Below are 19,412 nucleotides of genomic sequence, written 5' to 3'. Positions count from 1 at the left end.
TGGGCCATAGAGAAACGGGTGGTGTGCCTGCGCTCGCTGAGCTCCATAGTCCAGTGAGGGGGAAAACATGTTCTGATGGACCTGTCTATGCCAGACTTTGAAAACAGATGTGTCCACGGACGAGAGGGATTCACCTCTGCAACTACAACAAATGGAATTGCAGCGATTATCAACACTGTCATCCTGATGAGATTCACCTGGCCAAAATCTACTGTAAGAAATGGCCGAGGCCGGCAGGACCTCAGCTCTCCATGAGGTTAAAAAGAAAAACATCACAAAAATACGAAAGATTGTGGTATTGCTGAGTAGTTGACTTCCAGTCAACTTGCCATGCAATTAAATATACAAAAATCAAAATAACGTTTGTAAAAACAAAAAAGGCACCTGGTTACAAGTTAGTTTTCATATTAATACTTTTTATTTTTAAATTAATTGCAGATTTGAAAATCACGCTAGCCAGCTAGCTAATGTTAATGTTGCTCACGCTAGCAGCAATGCGCTTGCGGAGGTTAGAAGAAGAGTTTTTACAAGTGTAGATCTCTGTTTTTCAACAGGCACAGTGACCACTTCATCATTTACTGTTGTCTTTGTTAGGTTCACATGTTGCCAGTGATTGTTGCTGGAAGCTGCCTCTTGTTTGGTGTTTTCTTCCATCGTGTCATCGTGGTCAATAAACAGGTGGTGCTTCTTTTTCTTCTTGGCAGCTGGAAACTTGGCATCTGCAAGTAAAGGTGTTCCTCGCAGACTCTCCCTGTCTGCGCTCAATCTCCACATTTGTGTGGCAAAGTAAAATGTAGATTACTGCCTGGAATATATACAGTTTTAAAGAAGGGAGATGAAAAGCACTCCTCCTTTTTGAAATTCTCCTTACATGTCCAATTTGTAAGAATTCCCAGCTCGTCACATACTGACGCTTTGGGATTGTAGGTCGGGTCAGTTGTCATCCCAGAGCATCGGTACTGACACATTGGTATGAGACTTACACGATTTGTAAGTGAGTCTAGGATATTGTCGTTACTAGTGACTTCACTTCATTACCTGATCCATGTCCATGGCTTTCACATGCACACACACAGCAGCCCACTTCTTGCAGCAATCCTGTACAGTAGATCACAAAAACAGTTGTTTAATTTAAATAACAAAAGGTATGACAGCGCACACCCCAGAGAGAGAGACTTCGGTGGTCATTGTCACTGTCATTCATGAGAGAACATGGTGCGTAGTTCCTCTGGAAAATGTTTCTTTTAACGATCCCTGGACTTGAAACTTGGACTAAGTGATCCACAGCCCCACACATGTCAAACACTGTGCTACTTGACCCGGGGCCTGTATTACAAAGCAGGATTTGTGGTTAGCGAGGCAACTTCAGGGTTAACTCTGGGTTTTCAGTGTTAAGATGCGGGTTCACTTCTTCCTGGGGTAAATCACCATGTCAACCTTTGCTGCACACCTTACCAGCCCTGCTGCAGGTTATGTTCACTATAAAAGATCAACACATGTAAAAGCACTGCCTTGTGACCAATCAATACTCTGGAAAATGACCTCATCATTCATAGAAGATCCCGTGGAGCTCTTGCGAGGATTGTGATTTTAACAGAGACGGATTGAGACCCTAATGACTTTGCTGTAAGATATGAAAGTAGGCAACCGCTTTGAATTATGTTTTTCTATTTATTTTTGGATTTGTTCTCAAGTGCGTTTGACACTGCGGGGGTTGCAGCTGAAAGAATAAAGCTAAAACTGTCACTCACATGCCATAAGAATACATCTAAGCAACACTTTAAAGAAGCACTGTGTAGTTTTGGAGGAAGAACTTTACTGACTGTTTTAATGTCTAAACAAACTAAACAAACAAACTGACCTTAAAGGACAACACAGTTTCATACTGTTTTACTTTGTTTATATTTGGCGGACCCTGCCACCTTTCTAGCTTCAAACAGTGGGAGCTTTTATTAATATTTCTGAGTTTGTATTATTACCTAATTTATGTTGTAATAATATAATACAACATAATATTACAATTCTGAGTTTGAATTTCTTCTCCAAAACAACACAGTGCCCCTTTAATTCAATGGAATACACAAATGTAGCCTAATTTTAGTCAAATCTGCTATCTTGTGTCCTAATGATGGGCCAGTGATATTGCCTATGAGTTTACGCATTCAACAGTCACATTTTTTTGTCAGCTGTACTTATACAACTATGTTGCTTTAAGCCTGAATTATGTGTTTAGCTTCTTCCTCTGTTTGTCTAACAGTTTGCTCTTCCTAAAGTATCCTGCTCCACTGCTAGTAGAATTGGCTATGTTTGCAATCGGTCATATGCCGCAAACTCATCCACTTTTATGTGAACACGCCCGTGGCGAGACGTGGAAACCCTGGGTTCGACTTATCCAGTCTATAATCAGCTTCTTGTGACCGCTTAGCATGATCCCGATTGTTAGGGTTAGTAAAGCCATGGTCTTTCCTGGCAGCTCCTTTTTGTTCTCACTCAATCTGACTCAGAGTTTGAAATGATTCATATAAAAGTCATGTTAATTTGGAAAGATGTAGGAGGGAACCCCTGTTCGCCCCATTATATATTGTTCAGGATGAGTCATCGTTCCCCTGAATCTCTTGGAGAGAGGTCGTGAGTGCAAAGTTACTAAGACCAATAAATGCATGACAGCCGCATTACACAATCTGATGCGTTAAGCAGAGAGAAACCTGTGGCTCAGAATATCACATTTCATGAGTGGATTACCATTAATCGCAACTCTCCTCATCCTGCTCTGTAAAGCCTCCCATGGGAGCCTGGTGTACACATGTCCAGTGGGTTTTTATTACTCTTCTGTCTCCGCAGAAATCCATGCTGAACCAGTGTGTGCTAATTAAAGATGCTGTCATGCGGAGGCGTCAATGAGCCAGTGGCTGAGTGTTGTGGCTTTCTATCGTACAGCCTGGAGTTTTCCGCCATCTAAAATATGTATGATTCCCCCTCTCAGTTTTTTGTCGCGAGTGTAGTTTCAGTGATACGCCGTGGTGAGGTCTCCCAGAGGGGTTTCACAACAGACCCTTCTAAATGCTCCAATGGGATTATCATTTAGGGAAAACTGATGACCGTGTATAGTGCTGTGGATGCTTGGCCACTTCACAGAGTACCTAATGGAGGTGATGGAAGTGGCGGTGCATCAATTGCTTGGAGGACTCTTATTTATAGCACACATTTTCACACAGCGTGCATCTTCACTCTTTCTCGTAGACTCACAATCATTAGACCTTCTGCTGCTTTTTTTTTTTGCCTGCATTCTGGCACATGAAGCCCCAGCGCTATTTTGCATAACTTAACTCACATTAAACCTGAGGTCTAGTTCCACGCAATGTTCAGTTGTCGGTCTGGTTGTTAGTTATTAGGAAATCTAAGAACTCTTAACAGTTTACAAGTTTGGCATTTGAGAATTTTTGCCATTTTAACTACTACTTTAACTACTACATGTGTATGCCATGTTTGTCTGTCATGATGCACATGAATCATTTCCTGACACTGTGTATTACTGATGTAATAATACAAAGGATTGTAATTGGTAACCTCTTTAGAGCATATCCTTTAAATAGAGCAGGTCCATTAAGACATGCAATTTTATGCTCTAGCGCGCATACTCTAATTCATTCATGCACTTATAACTAGGATACCACATACAGCTTCAATCCATGCAATTCCAATAAATATGAGCTGTAGGCCCCAAACCAAATGATATATAAATTTGCAAATGTTGCTAACCATTCTATCCCGGACTCATTGCAGCATGGGAAGACATTCAAGAGGCAAAGGCAAAAAAAACACAGTGGAAAATGTTGAAACAAAACATGAATTTTACCAGGACATTGCTCTATTTCTTGTGCTTGTTCTTGATTGATTATTTTATGGCTCAAAACAAATCTACATGTGCCGGAGTATAGCATAGTGCCATTCTCCTCATACTTTTACAACTGAAAAAGTTTGACTCCCAAACAATATATCATCGTTCGACTTTTATCATTACACACGCTCTTTGATAAGGCAAGAAAACAACTTTGTTAGGTTTCGTAAAATGTTGCAGTTTGCCTTAAATTAACTAACCTAAGTTACATACATTATGTAACGTGGTGTTGTGGTACTCGAGATTGGTGTCGGTCTCAAGACTACCTTCGTCTCGGACTCGCCTGGAGCCATGTTTTTACTCTGCCCTTTCTCGGCCTCAGACAGAGAGTGCGAGGCTTGTTATATTATTTAATTTTAAGACCATTCAAGACAGTTTATGTAGTTTATATTTTACAGTTTAGCAACAAACTTACTAAAATTACATCAGTAAACTAAAACAATAGGTTTCCCTGCAAATGTAAGAATTATAAATCACCCCAAGCATCTTTTTCTGCATCGTGTTCTGTAAAACCAAAAACTTAAACTTAATGTAAAAATACATACACTGATACAAATATATCTAGGCCAATATCAGCTGATGATATTGACCAACCGATGTATCTGTCGGGCACTAATATATATTGCAATAAAAGAGGCGAGTGAAATTGGATTTTCATTTGTCTTCTGTGGGTGTATTAATTACTACAGCTACTAGAGATCACAACTAACAACAAAATCAACATTTGTCATAATAAGCTTCTTTCACACCCAATGGTCAGCTCACAGCATTTGCTTGTGATTAATGCAGATCATGTGGGACGATGCATGTCTGCCACTCATTTAAGAAAGAAGTTACAGCACTGTGTCACACTGCTCAAGTTTTGGTATAATGATGCATAATAATGTGCTCCACACAGAGTATATACGAGACAACACAGGATTTTTTCTCTTTTTTTTTTCAGTTTACAGCCCAGAACAGCAGGTACAGGATACTAGCACACAGACTTGACTGTCTTTGATTTTCTGTACATGAAATACTTTGTCCTGGAGCTTTGCTTTATATTAAAGGGGCTCTGTGTTATTCTGTGTTGTGCTGGAAGCCGGTCGTTAGTTGGTGTTAGCAGGCTCCATTTGCTAGCTACTGTTGCTCTCTGTTAGCAGAGCAGAGAGGCACTGAGAAGACGAACTCCATAACGTCCATCACATACTTTGGACTGGACTTTGGAAAATTCCGACCCAAGCATTTAACAACTTAAGACAAATCGTGCATGTACCGTATAGGCAAACATGAGACACGGAGAAAGTCTCATTTTTCACGTCACATTACAGTCCGCTCACACATGGCCAATAAAAAAGTGATTGTTACATAGTGCTCTGAGATTGTAATGAACATTTACACTTTACTGTTCATTTACAGCTTTGTGAGGACTTGTCAATGTGCATCATCAATTCACGCAATTGCCATCATTATTGTAGTCTCCGTCGGTCTGTGTGTCTTTATTACCGTCAGTCTGTCCCTCCACACAGTTTCAGAAAGCAATATGTCTCTCCCAAAATGATGTTGCACATCCTAGCACTATTTTGATGCATTTTTGTTTTTGTATTCATGTCATTCACTTGCTGTCCTTTTATAAACCTGGTCCAAAGTCAAACAGTAGCTTCCTATGCGTATACAAAAGAAAACACAACATTTGGGCTGTGTGTGTATGAAAGTGCTTTTGTACTTCCATTTTTGTGGGGACCCATTGGAGTGGAAGACCTTGGCAGAGAGGACATTTTCAGAAAGTGAGGAGATTTTGTGCAGTCCCTACTTCTATGAATGGCTGTTTTGGGGTTAAGACCTGTTTTTAATGGCTGAGGTGAGGGTTAGGTTTGGATGAGGGTTTAATCGTTCAGTTTGTAGTAGTGCACGGCCAAATTTAGCTGCTAGGGAATGCATTGAATCAGTGAGGGTCCTCACAAGTGTAGTAGTACAAATGTGTGTGCTGTAAAAGTAGTAAACTACTTCCAAGCACAGATCTGGGACAGCTTACAGCAGGTCAACTGTTCATAAGTTATTTAAGTATGCATGAACTAATGCTAATGTTTCATGAGGAATATCATTTGCCTGTTCTGTCGATACGCGTTTTCTCAAATTGGCAACAGGCGTGTGAGAGAAGACACAGGTGACGGTATTCTTTGCTTGTTTATAAAATATGTAGAGAAAATAAAAGTGCAATGAGAAAAAAATTGAAAAAAAAAAACATTTATTCAAGTCTTTAAAGTGATAAAATACCACAATATACTGAGAAGTGATATTTTACAATGTAATTACCTATAACATGGCTGGGGCAGGGCCTTTCTGTGCGGAGTTTGCATGTTCTCCACGTGTCTGCAGGGGTTCTCTCCGGGTACTCCGGCTTCATCCCACAATCCAAAGACATGCAAAGTTAGGTTAATCAGTTACTCTAAATTGTCCGTAGGTGTGAATGCGAATGGTTGTTTGTCCCTATACGTCTGAACTGGCGACCTATCCAGGGTGTATCCCACCGTCGCCCAATGTCAGCTGCGATCAGCTCCAGCCCCTCTGTGACCCTGAAAAAGATAAGCGATTTCAGATGATGGATGGATGGATGGATTACCTATAACATGACTGATACAGTAAGATACGTTGGGTTTTTAAACCCCCCACTTAGGAAATGTTTTCTCTCTCTCCCACAAAGTACATAACTATGACTCACACACACACACACACACACACACACACACAACCACACACTTAAACCAACCAATAAACCTTGAAACCCCCTATAATATTGAAAAAACTAATTAGATCCCTGTTCCAACTGCTGCCTTATACATCTCCACTATGCTGCTTGTCGTCTCTGCCTTCACCCACTTCCTACTCAGAAACGCTGCCGTCTCAGCCTGTCCAAACATAATTAACACCCTTCCTCCCTTTATGCAGCCATAGACTGGCTCCTCATTGTTAATTGTCAAATCCGAAGCTCTTAATAGCAAAGCAGCTGCTGAGAGCAGACATGTGCCCGACGGCCAGTCCGCATTGCTTGCGTGTGTGTGGCAGAATCTCTTGCTTTTCATTTCAGTATACCGGTAAACAGGTCAGAGCAGTCACACAGCATGTGTGAGCCGCGTGGCTCACACAAGCTGTGGGGCTTGTCTCATGTAGGGTTGCAGTGGCGCATTATCTAGAGATTCAGAATCTTGCCTATTTTTCTGCATTATGTATGTGGTTCTCTGCAAAACTAGATCTGTGGATTGTTATTTCGACATTATACCAGCGTTTCATCATCTGTAGAATATGTCACAGATATGAAACGAACATACACAACTGGTGAGGGGCAGTTTTTTTCCTCCTTTTTTCTCTCCTGCTCTCTGTCTTTCAATGAGGGTAAAGGAAAATCACGTCATCATCATTATTGATCACAATCAATACGCACCTGCAGCCGTCACATGCTGCTCATGCAGACAGTGTGACCCAGGCGTAAGTCATTAAAAGGCAGCATTGTCCCAAGATAGGAACATCCTTTGTCTGAGCATTACTCATAGTGAGATCAGATGAGAGCCCTGGGTCAAGGATGTGTCCCTTGACATACAGCGCAGTCAGAATGTGTTAGTACAGTGACACATCTTCTGAAGTGTTGGCTCGGTACCGCAGGATGTAGAATTTGAAATCAAACACGATTAGAAGGTTGAAAGGCCAGCTGTCAGCCTTAATTTGAAAGTTCTTATATCGAGTGAGTGACTTGGACAGTCAAGAAAGATAGACTTTTTGGCCATAAAAAAAACCCTGGATTGCCTTGCCTGTATGTTGAGGATTATTGTCCAGCTGCATTGTCCTACAATCATAGGACTATGTATATAGGGGGGCCCAAGAGAGTTCACTTGCTCTATACAGCTCTGTACAAAAGTTTAGATTCGGATGATCCGTTGTTTCTGTTTGTTTTTAGGCTAGATCATACAAAGGACCAGGTAATTTAAGATAGAACAAATTTGGAGTGGACCATGAGTGGAGTTGGATCACATTCTCCAAACCTCTTACGAGAGAGAAACTTTATATTCATGCCAACTTAGTTATTCAGAAACTGAAAAGTCTGTGTAAAGGTCAAGACCCTGGAATCTTGTTCGTTAATGGATTTTGGGACTATAGCGCTGCCATTACCCCAGTGTCCTTTTATATTAAATATTCAAATGAATGGAGGATTGTTAAACCTTCGTAAAATGGGGCATGGTGTGGTCTAGCTTGTCTAAGAAAAAAGGAGATGAAGAGTGCCGACAACTTTGCAAGGAGAGTAAGAAATATTAGAGCATGTCTCACTGTGAAGTAAGAAAAGTGCCTAATTTTCCTTTAACACAATGAAAAATGTATTCAAATCTCTTTTTAAATGGACATAGCAGTCAAAGCCGACTTGTAAATCATGGCAGATGCTGACCTGAATGTGGAGGACTTGTTATTCTGAGAAAACAGTACTTTGACATGATCCTGCTACTCCTTGGTCTTCTTCGTTGATTTACATTTAAGCCGCGAGCCTCTCGGCATCTTAACCCCTCGACAGATGTGTAGAATATTTATCCAGATGGTCGTCATCCTTGTGAAGCTTTACGTTTAGAATATTAATATGTTTGCGAAGAGCAACATCTCAGAAAGTTCACTTTTGCAGGCACCAGTCATGACCTATGATCATGGGCTAAAAAGGATCGTATCCAATTATATATTGTGGTTCTTGCTACTAAGTTATTTTCAAAACGTCAGTGGTTTGCAGTCAGCTTTTCCATTTATATTTAACAAACAAAAAACAATTTTCTCACACTGTTAATCTGTTTGAAAAGTTGTGAGTTATTTATGCTTAAACGAGGATGCAGAATTTTTGATTTGTCCTCAGCTTATTTGCATACAAAAATGACTTGATCTTGAGCAAAGCCCTTAAATTCCTCTCTTCTGTGTCTTTCTGTCTTTTATTCTCTTCTAGGTTCATTGCTGTGTGATGGACGACTGACACACCTCCTCTTTCCTCTCCTCCTCCTCTTGCGGGCTCCCCTGTTGCTCAGCTTTGGTGAGCGCACCTGCCCCAATAGCTGCCGATGTGAGGGGAAAACTGTCCATTGTGATTCAGCTGGCTTCGTAGATGTCCCAGAAAATGTCTCAGTAGGCTGCCAAGGCCTTTCTCTGCGCTACAATGAACTGCACACCCTGCTACCGTATCAATTTGCTCACCTCGGCCAGCTTCTTTGGATATACTTGGACCACAATCAGGTTTCAGCTGTTGACAGCCGGGCATTCCAGGGGGTCCGCAGGCTTAAAGAGCTAATACTGAGCTCCAACAGGATCACATCCCTGCACAATTCAACATTCCATGGAATTCCCAATCTTCGCAGTCTGGACTTGTCATACAACAAATTGGAAATCCTGCAGCCGGGGCAATTCCATGGCTTACGAAAGCTACAAAACCTACACTTACGCTCAAATGGCCTCTCCAACATCCCAATTCGAGCCTTCCTGGAATGCAGAAGTTTGGAGTTTCTAGACTTGGGCTACAATCGAATCAAGGCTCTTACCCGCACCACCTTTTTGGGGTTACAGAAGCTGATGGAGTTGCATCTGGAGCACAACCAGTTCTCACGGATCAACTTTTTTCTGTTTCCACGCTTAGCCAACCTGAGATCGCTCTATCTGCAGTGGAACCGCATTAGGGTGGTCAACCAGGGCCTTCCGTGGACTTGGTATACACTGCAGAAACTTGATCTTTCTGGAAATGAAATCCAGACCCTGGACCCAGCTGTATTTCACTGCTTGCCCAACCTTCAAGTCCTCAACCTGGAATCCAACAAACTGTCCAATGTGTCTCAGGAGGCAGTGTCAGCATGGATCTCACTAACTACCATCAGCCTTGCTGGGAACATGTGGGATTGTGGAACTGGCATATGCCCACTTGTTGCTTGGTTGAGGAATTTTCGGGGAAGTAAAGACACCACTATGATATGCAGCAGCCCAAAGTATCTCCAGGGAGAGAAAATTATGGAAGCCACCAGGAGTCATGGTATTTGCGAGGAAACTGATTACGTTCTGACAGAAACACCCTCACCAATGTCTGAGCTCATTTCCGAAGCAACCGCTGAACCAACCTATGCCCCTACAAGTGGCTCTCCGCCTATGCCACCAACCAACACCTTTGGTCCTCCTCCACCATTCAGACCTCGACCTATTCCTCATCCTACCTTTCCAGGGCACATGAGCAAAGACCCAAGAGACTCAGTTGCTCGCACTCGCCCCACTCCTATACCACCCCCAGAATTGGAGCACATGACTCTGCACAAAGTGGTGGTGGGCAGCGTGGCACTCTTCTTCAGCATGTCCCTACTCTTGACAATTATCTATGTGCTGTGGCGGCGCTATCCAGGTGCAACCAGGTTGCTGCACCAGCGATCCATGGTGGGGCGGAAGCGTCGCAAAAAGAGTCCAGAGCCAGAGCAGAACCTGAGCTCCCAGCTGCAAGAGTATTACATGAGCTACAACCCTGCTGCCACACCAGAGGCATTGGAGGTTCTAGGCAATGGCACTGGTTCCTGCACTTGCACAATTTCTGGCTCCAGGGAGTGTGAGGTATGATCCATCGCATCAGCCTAAAAATAAAAACTCAAAATCAAAATACAAAGGCTCAACAGAGAGGTAAATCCTTTATCAAGTATGCCCTGTAACAAGACACTGTTGAATCACAGCTAAGCACCCTTGACTCTTTGTTCATAACACGCTTGACTTCAAATGTTAGATGTCTCCAATTATTCAGGCTTTAGTTTCAAACCCCTAAAGTGGGAAATAGAAAACAACTAATCTGGTCCAGGGGAAGCAATCTACTACATGGGTTCAGAGCTCTGAGGTTAATTGTGTGTGGCATTAATTACTGTTCTGCAACAAAATATTTTTCTCTCATTTGTTATCTAAATTTCCTTTTGCAAATGTTTTCATGGTTTGTCTACGTCAAGGGACCATGAATAATTGGATACTGTCTAACTGTGTTGCAAACACCTCCCCCACGTCAGCATGGCATGGATCATACATGTTTGTTTGGATTGCGCTGAATGTTTGTGTGTGTTTGTGTGTGTGTGTGTGCGTGCTTGTTCAGGATGGGATGAGATGCACTGCTACATAAATGTGTGTCTACAGAATCTTATTCTTGTAATGGAAGATTCTAAATTGCTATAAGTCTATTCAGTTTGAAAGACACAGTGTTGTCAATTTGTACAAAATTCACAGCGGGGGTGGATTAAGTGCACTGGTGTTGATTAAGATTTGACAGTTTTGCTATCACTTGGAAAAGTGAGGCGAGTTTTAAGACGCCTTTTATAGCGCTAAAAAGTGAAGCATGTTAACCTGTTCATTGCATCCTTTAAAGGTAACAAGGGTTTGTGATATGCATGGTCTCGCGTATGAATGTGCAGTGTAGCAGCCCTTTAGTGTAAACCTGGGTATCTCTGGAACACACTTCCTTACTTGTGTGGGAAGATTTATGGTAACCTGCACGGAGGCAAGGCAGTACAGTAATCCCAAAGCTTATGTCATGGCTTAAATGTTGATCCCTCCGCTGTGATAGGGAATATATTTATAAACCAGGGTAATTAAAATCACCGGCCCGAACACTTGTGGGTCGTCTTTCTTTGTGCTCAGGAATCATGCTTTTTTAAGAAAATGAGTGCACAGCTATGGCAGATTCACCAATGGGTCTGACAGAGTTTAAAAGGTTCATAAAAGTTTTACGTTTGAAAAAGTCATAAACAAAAAATGCAGCAAAATACCTGTCACAAAATGGTATGATAACAGCTCTGTCACTGTAAATGGCCCTAGTTAATGGAAATTATGATAGCTTTGACTTCATTTTCATGGAAATGTATATTCCAAACTTTGGGCTCAAAATTTAATTATCTCATTATTGTGAAGTTACAGTAAATTATACAAAAGGCCAGTAAGAAAAAAATGTGGATTTTATGCAAATATTCGACAAGTAAGGCCGTATCTTGTGCTATTCTGAATTTACCATTTACCATGTGCTGGATAATGTAGTTATATTAGGCAAGGCACATTATTATTCATTATTGTCTCAAAGCTTGACAGTTAGTTTACCCCAACATTTGGAGCTACAGTCGAATTGTTGTGATTGTTGTGGATTATGACTACATGTAATGTCTAAGTCATTTTATAGGCAAGGGTAAGGAGCGGTATTGTCAGACCAAATTGATTTCTGGGGCATCACGATGCACTACTTAAAGAAAACAAACATGAAACTGCAATTTGTGCTTGCAGTCTAAGGTAGCAGCTAATCAAGCAATCAAAAGTGAGTGGGACTTTCTTTTAGGTGCTTTCTTTGAGTGAGGAATACTTCAAAAGGTGCAGAACAGTGGTTGATAAAGGGCCAAACCAATGTAAAATAGCCAATTAGGAAGCTATTCATGCAGATTCCTTTCAGACATTCAGAAATTCCACTTACATAATTTCAACTGCCACTCGAAAATTGTTATGTTGTGAGATGAGATGAGCCACAGCAGGATTTAGCGTACGCCACAGAACTGCATTGTCACCCAAGAACTACTGAAAACACATACTGGACGGTAATGATACCTTTGGTTTTGTAAACACAGAACTGACTCCCTGAGCATGCCCATCGGCATCTGCCCAAAACCGAGCTTCTCTCCAGAGATTGAAAATGCAGTTGGCAGGAAGAAAGAACTAAAATCTCTGTGTGCATTGCTCAATGTGTGGGCTCGGCAGTTTGCTTACCCTGCTTTAACACCAAATATGCAAGTTTGTGCAGTGCGAGGCCATTTTATCAGAAATCAGATTTTTTTTGGCAGAATAAGCGTTTGAAGTTCAATTCGGATGTGTGTATTCTGGCACTGACAGGAGGCAGATGTTACGGCTGTATCAGTGTCACTACAGAAGAATGATGGTTGAGAAGTTGATTTTGTGCCTCTCTAAACTCAGAGTTAACCAGTTCTACTCAACAGTCCCAATGGGACTTGGGTAAAAATGCTCAGCCATTGCAGATGATTAATATTGGGATTATTAGCGTTCATAATTGGACAGTAGCGTCCAAGTTTCCTGCTTTGTAGACTATATAAAATAACATGATGTCTTTTTAAAAACAAATAAATTAGATATGTCCCCAACCTGTCATTCATGTATAATCAATTTGAAGATGCTGCTATGCTCTATGCTAAATATATAGTATGTCATAAATAAATTAACATTATGACATACTGATTTATTCTGGGACCTAAATAAGGTATAAGCACCCATCTCAGGCCGTGTTATGTACAATCCTGCTGTGTTAGTCATACATCTGGCACCAACAAGCAGCTCAACTGCAGTTTGCTACAAAACAAAAGCGCCGTTCTAATTTTCTCATCAACCACTGCAAGTATTTCTGGAGCAAGCAGCGCCAGTGTATTGTCTCTCACGACGCAACCCTAATCCAAATCTCATCATCTCAAAAACAATCTTTCCTTTTCAACATCACTGACGGGTGTCACAGCATTTTGTTGCAGGGGGGGTGGAGGGTCTACGCTGCTGCTTATTTCAGCCGTTTAATAATTGAGAAGCTGGCATAAGCCTCGTTTAGTTTGATGAAAGTGCCATCTCGCTGGCCGGCGCAGCTGGCTGTGCCTTTCATTATGGCCCTGTGCAGCGCCAGCAGTCCCTGCGGATGGCAATGTGGAAAAACAAAAGGCAACACAACACATTTACCCTGCTGCGGCTAGGATTCAGTGAGGTATTGTCAAGACTGGCACAGAATGGTGTCAGAGCCCAGCAGGATACGGTTTCCGCTTTTGCATTGGTCCTGAAGGTTTTGAGGCACGAAAGTCCAAACTTAATAGGCTCCGCAAACCCAGACAGGTGTTATCATTTACTCTGGCTGATTAGACTTCTGCCAGGCTGAAGTTGGATGAAGCTATGCAGGGAGTTTGCTGAGATCACCAGAATTCATTCACTAATGCCACATTCACTTCACATTGTGCAGAATGTAAATGTGAGCAGTAAATACACTTCAGGTCGTCTTGAGTAGGAGTTATTTAGATTTTCTGACAGCTACAATATCTCTTGCTTGGAGAAAAGAACAAAAGAAGTGCAAACCAAGTGGTCCCAACTGTCTGCACAGCCATTAGCTGCAGACAGTTTGCAGTAGATATTGGCAAATCCACTACATGGAGCCTTCATTTCTTATCTGGTAGGGCTGTACAATTAATTATGTCAATATCCCAATCATATTTTCAAGTTTAATATGCAAAGCAAGGAGCTGTATCTTACATATTTAACAGTGCCTGATTCAAATAATATATATATTCAAATAATAATCTTGTCTTTTACAATTTCAAATCACTTTAGAGAAGAAGGCCTGTTTTTTGATGCATTTCAGAGATAAGAACTTGATTAATTGCTTTGCAAAGTGAAGTACATCATCACCGTTCAGCGTTAGCGTGTGGATTATTGAACTCCAACAAAAGAGCTGACATGTGCTACACACAGCACTGCACCACCTGACAAAACTTCACCTGACTCTGTTGTGGTCGATAAACAACTCAGCTTGTTCCAATCTGACGGACCTGCGTCCATACAAAGTTACTGCTGCAGCCTTGTAGCACAGAGGGTATTCTCCACTGCCAGGGGTGTACAAACATAAGCTAACACTTGTACTGTGCATACTCTAGAGCGCATAGATCAACTTCTGCTTTACAAAAGACATTTAGTAAGCCAGGACATTAACTTTACATTTCATTGGATAATGCATGTTCAAGCAGAAGGCTGTTATATGCTTCTAAATGCAGTTAGTTTGAAATTCTTGCACACAATTTTCTCTGCTTTATGCATTTAGGTCAGACATTGAGACCAGTTAGCTGAACTGAGCGGTTGTGGTTCATACTGTATTTCAAGGAACTGGTTGAATGGTTTAGCTATGGGCTTGGTAAGCGTTTAAAATGTGAGTGGGACAATTTTAAAAGGTCTGGGGGTCCCACCCTATAGAAAATCTTTTAATAGTGCCTTTTAACAGGTGGTTTAATACTTTATCTGGCTACATTTAGCAGTTTCATCCAGAGAAAGTTGAAGATATTGAAAAAACTAAAAGTATGGAAATGTATTCAATGACTAATTTGTAGGTACTGTACTTTTTTGAGCTAAAAAAAAACATATTTTCTAACATTTCAAATAGAAAATAACTTAAAATTCACCACATAGAACCAAAAAATCTAACGCAATATCTAAACTAATGAGACAATGAATCAACAACAATAACTTTTGCTGTTGTTCTGTTGCATAAATATTATAACCTCACACCGTTACAAAGTGCCCAGTTGTATCATCTAATATGAAGTTTGTGAAGCAGTAACAGTTAAGACTTATATAATAATAATAATAAAAAAATCCAAGTTTACAGCTACAGCTCCTGCCTTTATACCCTTCATCCCTTTCTTCTTTACCTCTTCATTTCATCCCTTTCTTTCTCTCCCTCTGTTTTAGTCTCCTTTGCCATCTCCCTTTCCTCTTTCCTGTCATGTTTCCCTTCTTCCTACCTAGTTTACTATCTTTGTTGGAGGCTGTTTGTGGTGACATTGTCTGACCCGCCTTAACTCAGCTGCTGGGCATCTGCACTTCAATGACTAGTTAAGGTTTGTTGTGCATTTCCGTGTGTGTGCTATTTGTCAATCTGCATGTCATCTTGCCTCGGCGCAAGAGAGTTTAATTAATTTGGGCATTTTTCTCAATAAGCAAGTGGAGTCTATTCAATAGCTAATGAAGCGCCCACACAGTGCACGAGAGTAAGAGCCAGAATATCATGCAATAATATCATTGTTTCATCTGTTGCTCAGTCAGGACCTCCAGGATTCAATCCTGTCAGTCTGTGAAGCTAACATGAAATTAAGCTCAAGCAGCTCCAGGGCACAGCTGTCAGCTGTATCACAGGCTAGTCTGAATAATATCAAAACATTGTCGGATGCAACTTCTGTGCCGTTTGACATACTAAGTAGCTGTTATCAGTGATTCAATTGGAGTGATTATTGAGTAATGTCAAGTGTACCCATTATATAATATCTTTCCCGGAGGACTTTAACAACAAGCAGTTCTGTTATTTTATCTGATTTTAAACATGTTTTAACAAACACAGGCCTGGAGTTTTATACCGGTAGAAAATAATAGAAATTTAAATTGTAATTGCAGTAGATTGTGGTAGGAATGAGTCTGAAAAGTAATTAATTTTGTGTTTTTGCCTTCAATGGGCTTTTTTGAATGGATTTTCAGTTAAATGCCCAAAATAAGGTCTGTGATAACACCGGCTGAAGAGATTTTCACATCTTGTGTCACATCTTGTTCTACTACATTAACATACATCAGTAAATAGCCTTCTTAACACCAAACACAGTGACTCATCTACTCACTGGTACATCTTTACAGGCCGACTTTATTCACAAACTATTCTAACTCTAACTTTACAATTTGTGGATTTATCAGTTTATTGAAAAGTGTGCATGGAATAGCGCAGTAAGACACTCAGTAAACTATCATGGTCGCATGGCGTCACCACCACTGTTTTTGTATATAGTGTTTTTACCACTAGTGAGTGGTCAGTTAGCCTGGCTGGCTTCCTAAAAAGCTCTGCATACACATAATAGTGGAACCAGACACCCTTCTCTCCGATTTGCGACTGAAGTCTCTTATCCAGCAATGAGGCCGGAGCTTCACTGCTCACTTTCACTTTCATTTTTGGCAGTTCTTCCAATCATGAGGGTGAAAACGAGCCATAGCAACCTAACGTAAAGTGTGTAAGCTAATCTGTCTATCTAAAGGATCAAAAATGTTAAAAACACTATATACAAAAACAAACGATAAACTATTAACAATATACACAAAACAAACAGTGAAAAGGGAAGTATTTAAACTAAGTTAAAGGATATACAGAACATCACACTACACTTTGCAAGTGGAGAATAGGTTAGGGGAATCACAAATCCATATTTTAAAATAAAACTTCCAGTTTAACTTGTTGAGGAAATGTCTAACACAATCAAATAACAGTCACATTTTATTTTACTGTTGTGACAAAATAGAAATGGGGGTAGACTGTCAGGCTGTTGGCATGTTTTCCCCCACTCTGCTGTCATCAAGTGAATGTAAGTCAGGAAATGTCAATCAAGCTCAGTCTTTACACACCCACAGAGTCATTTGAAGGTCTCATCAGACAAAACAGTCTGCTTAGACCTATTCAAATAAGGATGTGGGTGAACCACACTTGAGATTTAAGATATGCCAAATACACAATCCATGGTGCAGTATAAAGTATGGCTCCAATATACATTAGATTACATTATTTTATAGCCCCCCTCTCAGGTTTCTATTAAATTATAATGTAGTACTAGAGAGTTTAAGGTCCATGTGATTGTGTTACAATAAGTCTTCACTGTGCTTATGTGCTTCGAGTCTTCATTCATGAGCAGATAAAACATAGTGGTGTGCTTCAGGAATTGATAAACCAGGTTGGTAGCTAAAAAATAAGTCTTATTTTCGGACAGGAATGTCTTTAGAAAGAAGTGGCTGTATAAGGAGCTGAGGTAAAAAAAACATAGTGTTCTTGACATAGTGAGTTCTTCAGAGGTATCTGTTTGTATTTCAACCACAACTGCACTGTAGAACTATAGTGCAATTGCTTTCAGGATAACATCTGACTCATGTTCCAAGACTAAATGGAACATTTCCCTCATAAATGGAGCCTATTGTATTGATTTAAGGTCTGGAGTTAAAGCTATATCCTCATTTTAAGAGACCGCCAGAGCCTGATGGATAAAGTAAAGAGTAATGAAGAAAGATGATCAAAGAGAAGCTTTCCAATAGATACCAGCCTGTGGGTCACATGACATATTTAATTTTGACAAAAAATGTTCAAATAAATTCAATTTATAAAATAGAAGAAGCACTAAAATTCAATAAAAAGGGTGTGTCCTATTTGTCCACTGTTAAATATTATGTGAAATAAATTTACTACACAATAGCAATCAAAATGGGTGTGCTACATAAAACCAATTTAGTTTGATAAAATAAAATAAAAAATCAATTAAATATGGGCAAGACAGCTTAAAGTTATTAAAAATAATATTAGTTTTGTGTCATTCAAACAGTAATTTTTTGATGGTCTCTTCATGAAACCCCTGCAGTGAGCTAACTGTCCTCTTATTGCAAACACAGTGTGATACTGAGTAAGAGGCTGCTGCTGGATCTGGACTGAATGTCTTAAAACTGACCTCACTGTGGTAAACTGGTAGATATGCAGTCCTATTTACTAGCTAACCTAGCTTTTATTAAAACACACATTTGTTTTGTTCATGAATAACAGCAATTCATCACTTACCTTAATGGGCAGGTCCACTTTATTTGTGTGTTTTTGAGGTTTTTATATCTAAAACTAGATTTGAGTCCTTTTTGCTACATTCACAGTAAAAAACAAAACAGTCTCTTGTGTAGTATTGATGATGAATTGAGGAGCCTCGATGGCAGCAGCAGGGTGAACAGACTGTGGCTGAGGTGGGTGTTGTCTTTTAGTATCCTTTGGATTCTGTGCAGACATCTCACTTCACCGATATCACTAATGCTTGGTGGATGGGTACCAGTGATGTTCTGGGCAGTTTTAATCACCCTCTGTAGAGTAATGGCTATAGAACAATGACACCATCTGTGTTAAGATTGGTTTCCTATAAACCCCTCTCTCACTAAGCAATTTTGTCCGCCACTCGGCACGAAATCTCCCAAGAAAATGAAGCTGGCTGGTGGTGAGCTGGTAGTTGCTACTCTGAGGGAAATGGAAAGCGATCAGGTTGTGTTTGCTAAAGCGGCACCAACAATTATACCCTTGGAAATGCTAGGGCTGGGGTAAAGTTTTCTGTTTCCAAGTATTCAAATCCAAACTTTCAGATTTTGGTCAAAGTGTGTATGTTTTAGATTCAAAAACCCATTTTCTCAAGCCCTCCTGAAAACGTTTTCCCTCGTGACATGCCGTAGGTTTCTGCATGATGACATTGCTTCATATAAACCCCCCAGCCAGCCTTTGTGCCAGGACTGTGTCTGTTTGAACATGGCTGGGGGTGCAGCTGATCAACATACAAAGAAACAGGGCTGGCCAGCAGCCACACACACAAAATCTGGCAATGAGGCACCTTCCCACAGGATTGTTTTTTGTTCTTCAGAATGTAACCGCCATCACGCAATCAAAAATAATGTTTCATTTCCCTCATTCCCTGCCTTGTTCATCTCCCGTCGCTCCCTCTCCTCGTCTCTGCAGCTCGCTTGACCAATTCTGCTCCGTCTCCCCTGTTGAGCTTCACTTTGTGTTTTTTTCAAACAGCAACAGACAAATCCTGCGTAGTATGCCTGTCAATATGAATGATAATATAGCATCATCTTCCCAGCACCTCAGTCACTCTTCATACTTTCAGTGTCAGCGGCCCTCTGTGTCAGTTGACGTTGGGGAGGGGAGGGCATCGGCGCTGTGACCTGCATC

The 19,412-nt window shown here is 40.8% G+C and overlaps 1 protein-coding gene across 2 annotated transcripts in view; it reads left to right on the top strand.

Moving 5' to 3' along the window:
• The window catches only part of lrrtm4l1 (leucine rich repeat transmembrane neuronal 4 like 1), a 65,992-nt gene that overhangs the window by 18,051 nt on the left and 28,529 nt on the right, over positions 1 to 19,412 (top strand). The window contains exon 2 of one of the 2 annotated variants that reach the window (XR_014624820.1): positions 8,850 to 10,546. Coding sequence is in view for 1 of the 2 variants with exons in the window: in XM_084383328.1 (XP_084239454.1) it covers positions 8,850 to 10,480 (1,631 nt within the window). In the remaining variant the exon portion in view is untranslated. The remainder of the gene's footprint in view (positions 1 to 8,849; positions 10,547 to 19,412) is intronic. The other variant, XM_084383328.1, reaches the window with a different exon arrangement.

This window comes from Pagrus pagrus (genome assembly GCF_965226575.1).
Source record: "Pagrus pagrus genome assembly, chromosome: 19".
NCBI lineage: Eukaryota > Metazoa > Chordata > Actinopteri > Spariformes > Sparidae > Pagrus > Pagrus pagrus.
The sequence above is the reverse complement of the archived record's forward strand: the minus strand, read 5'-3'. Positions and strand labels throughout refer to the sequence as shown.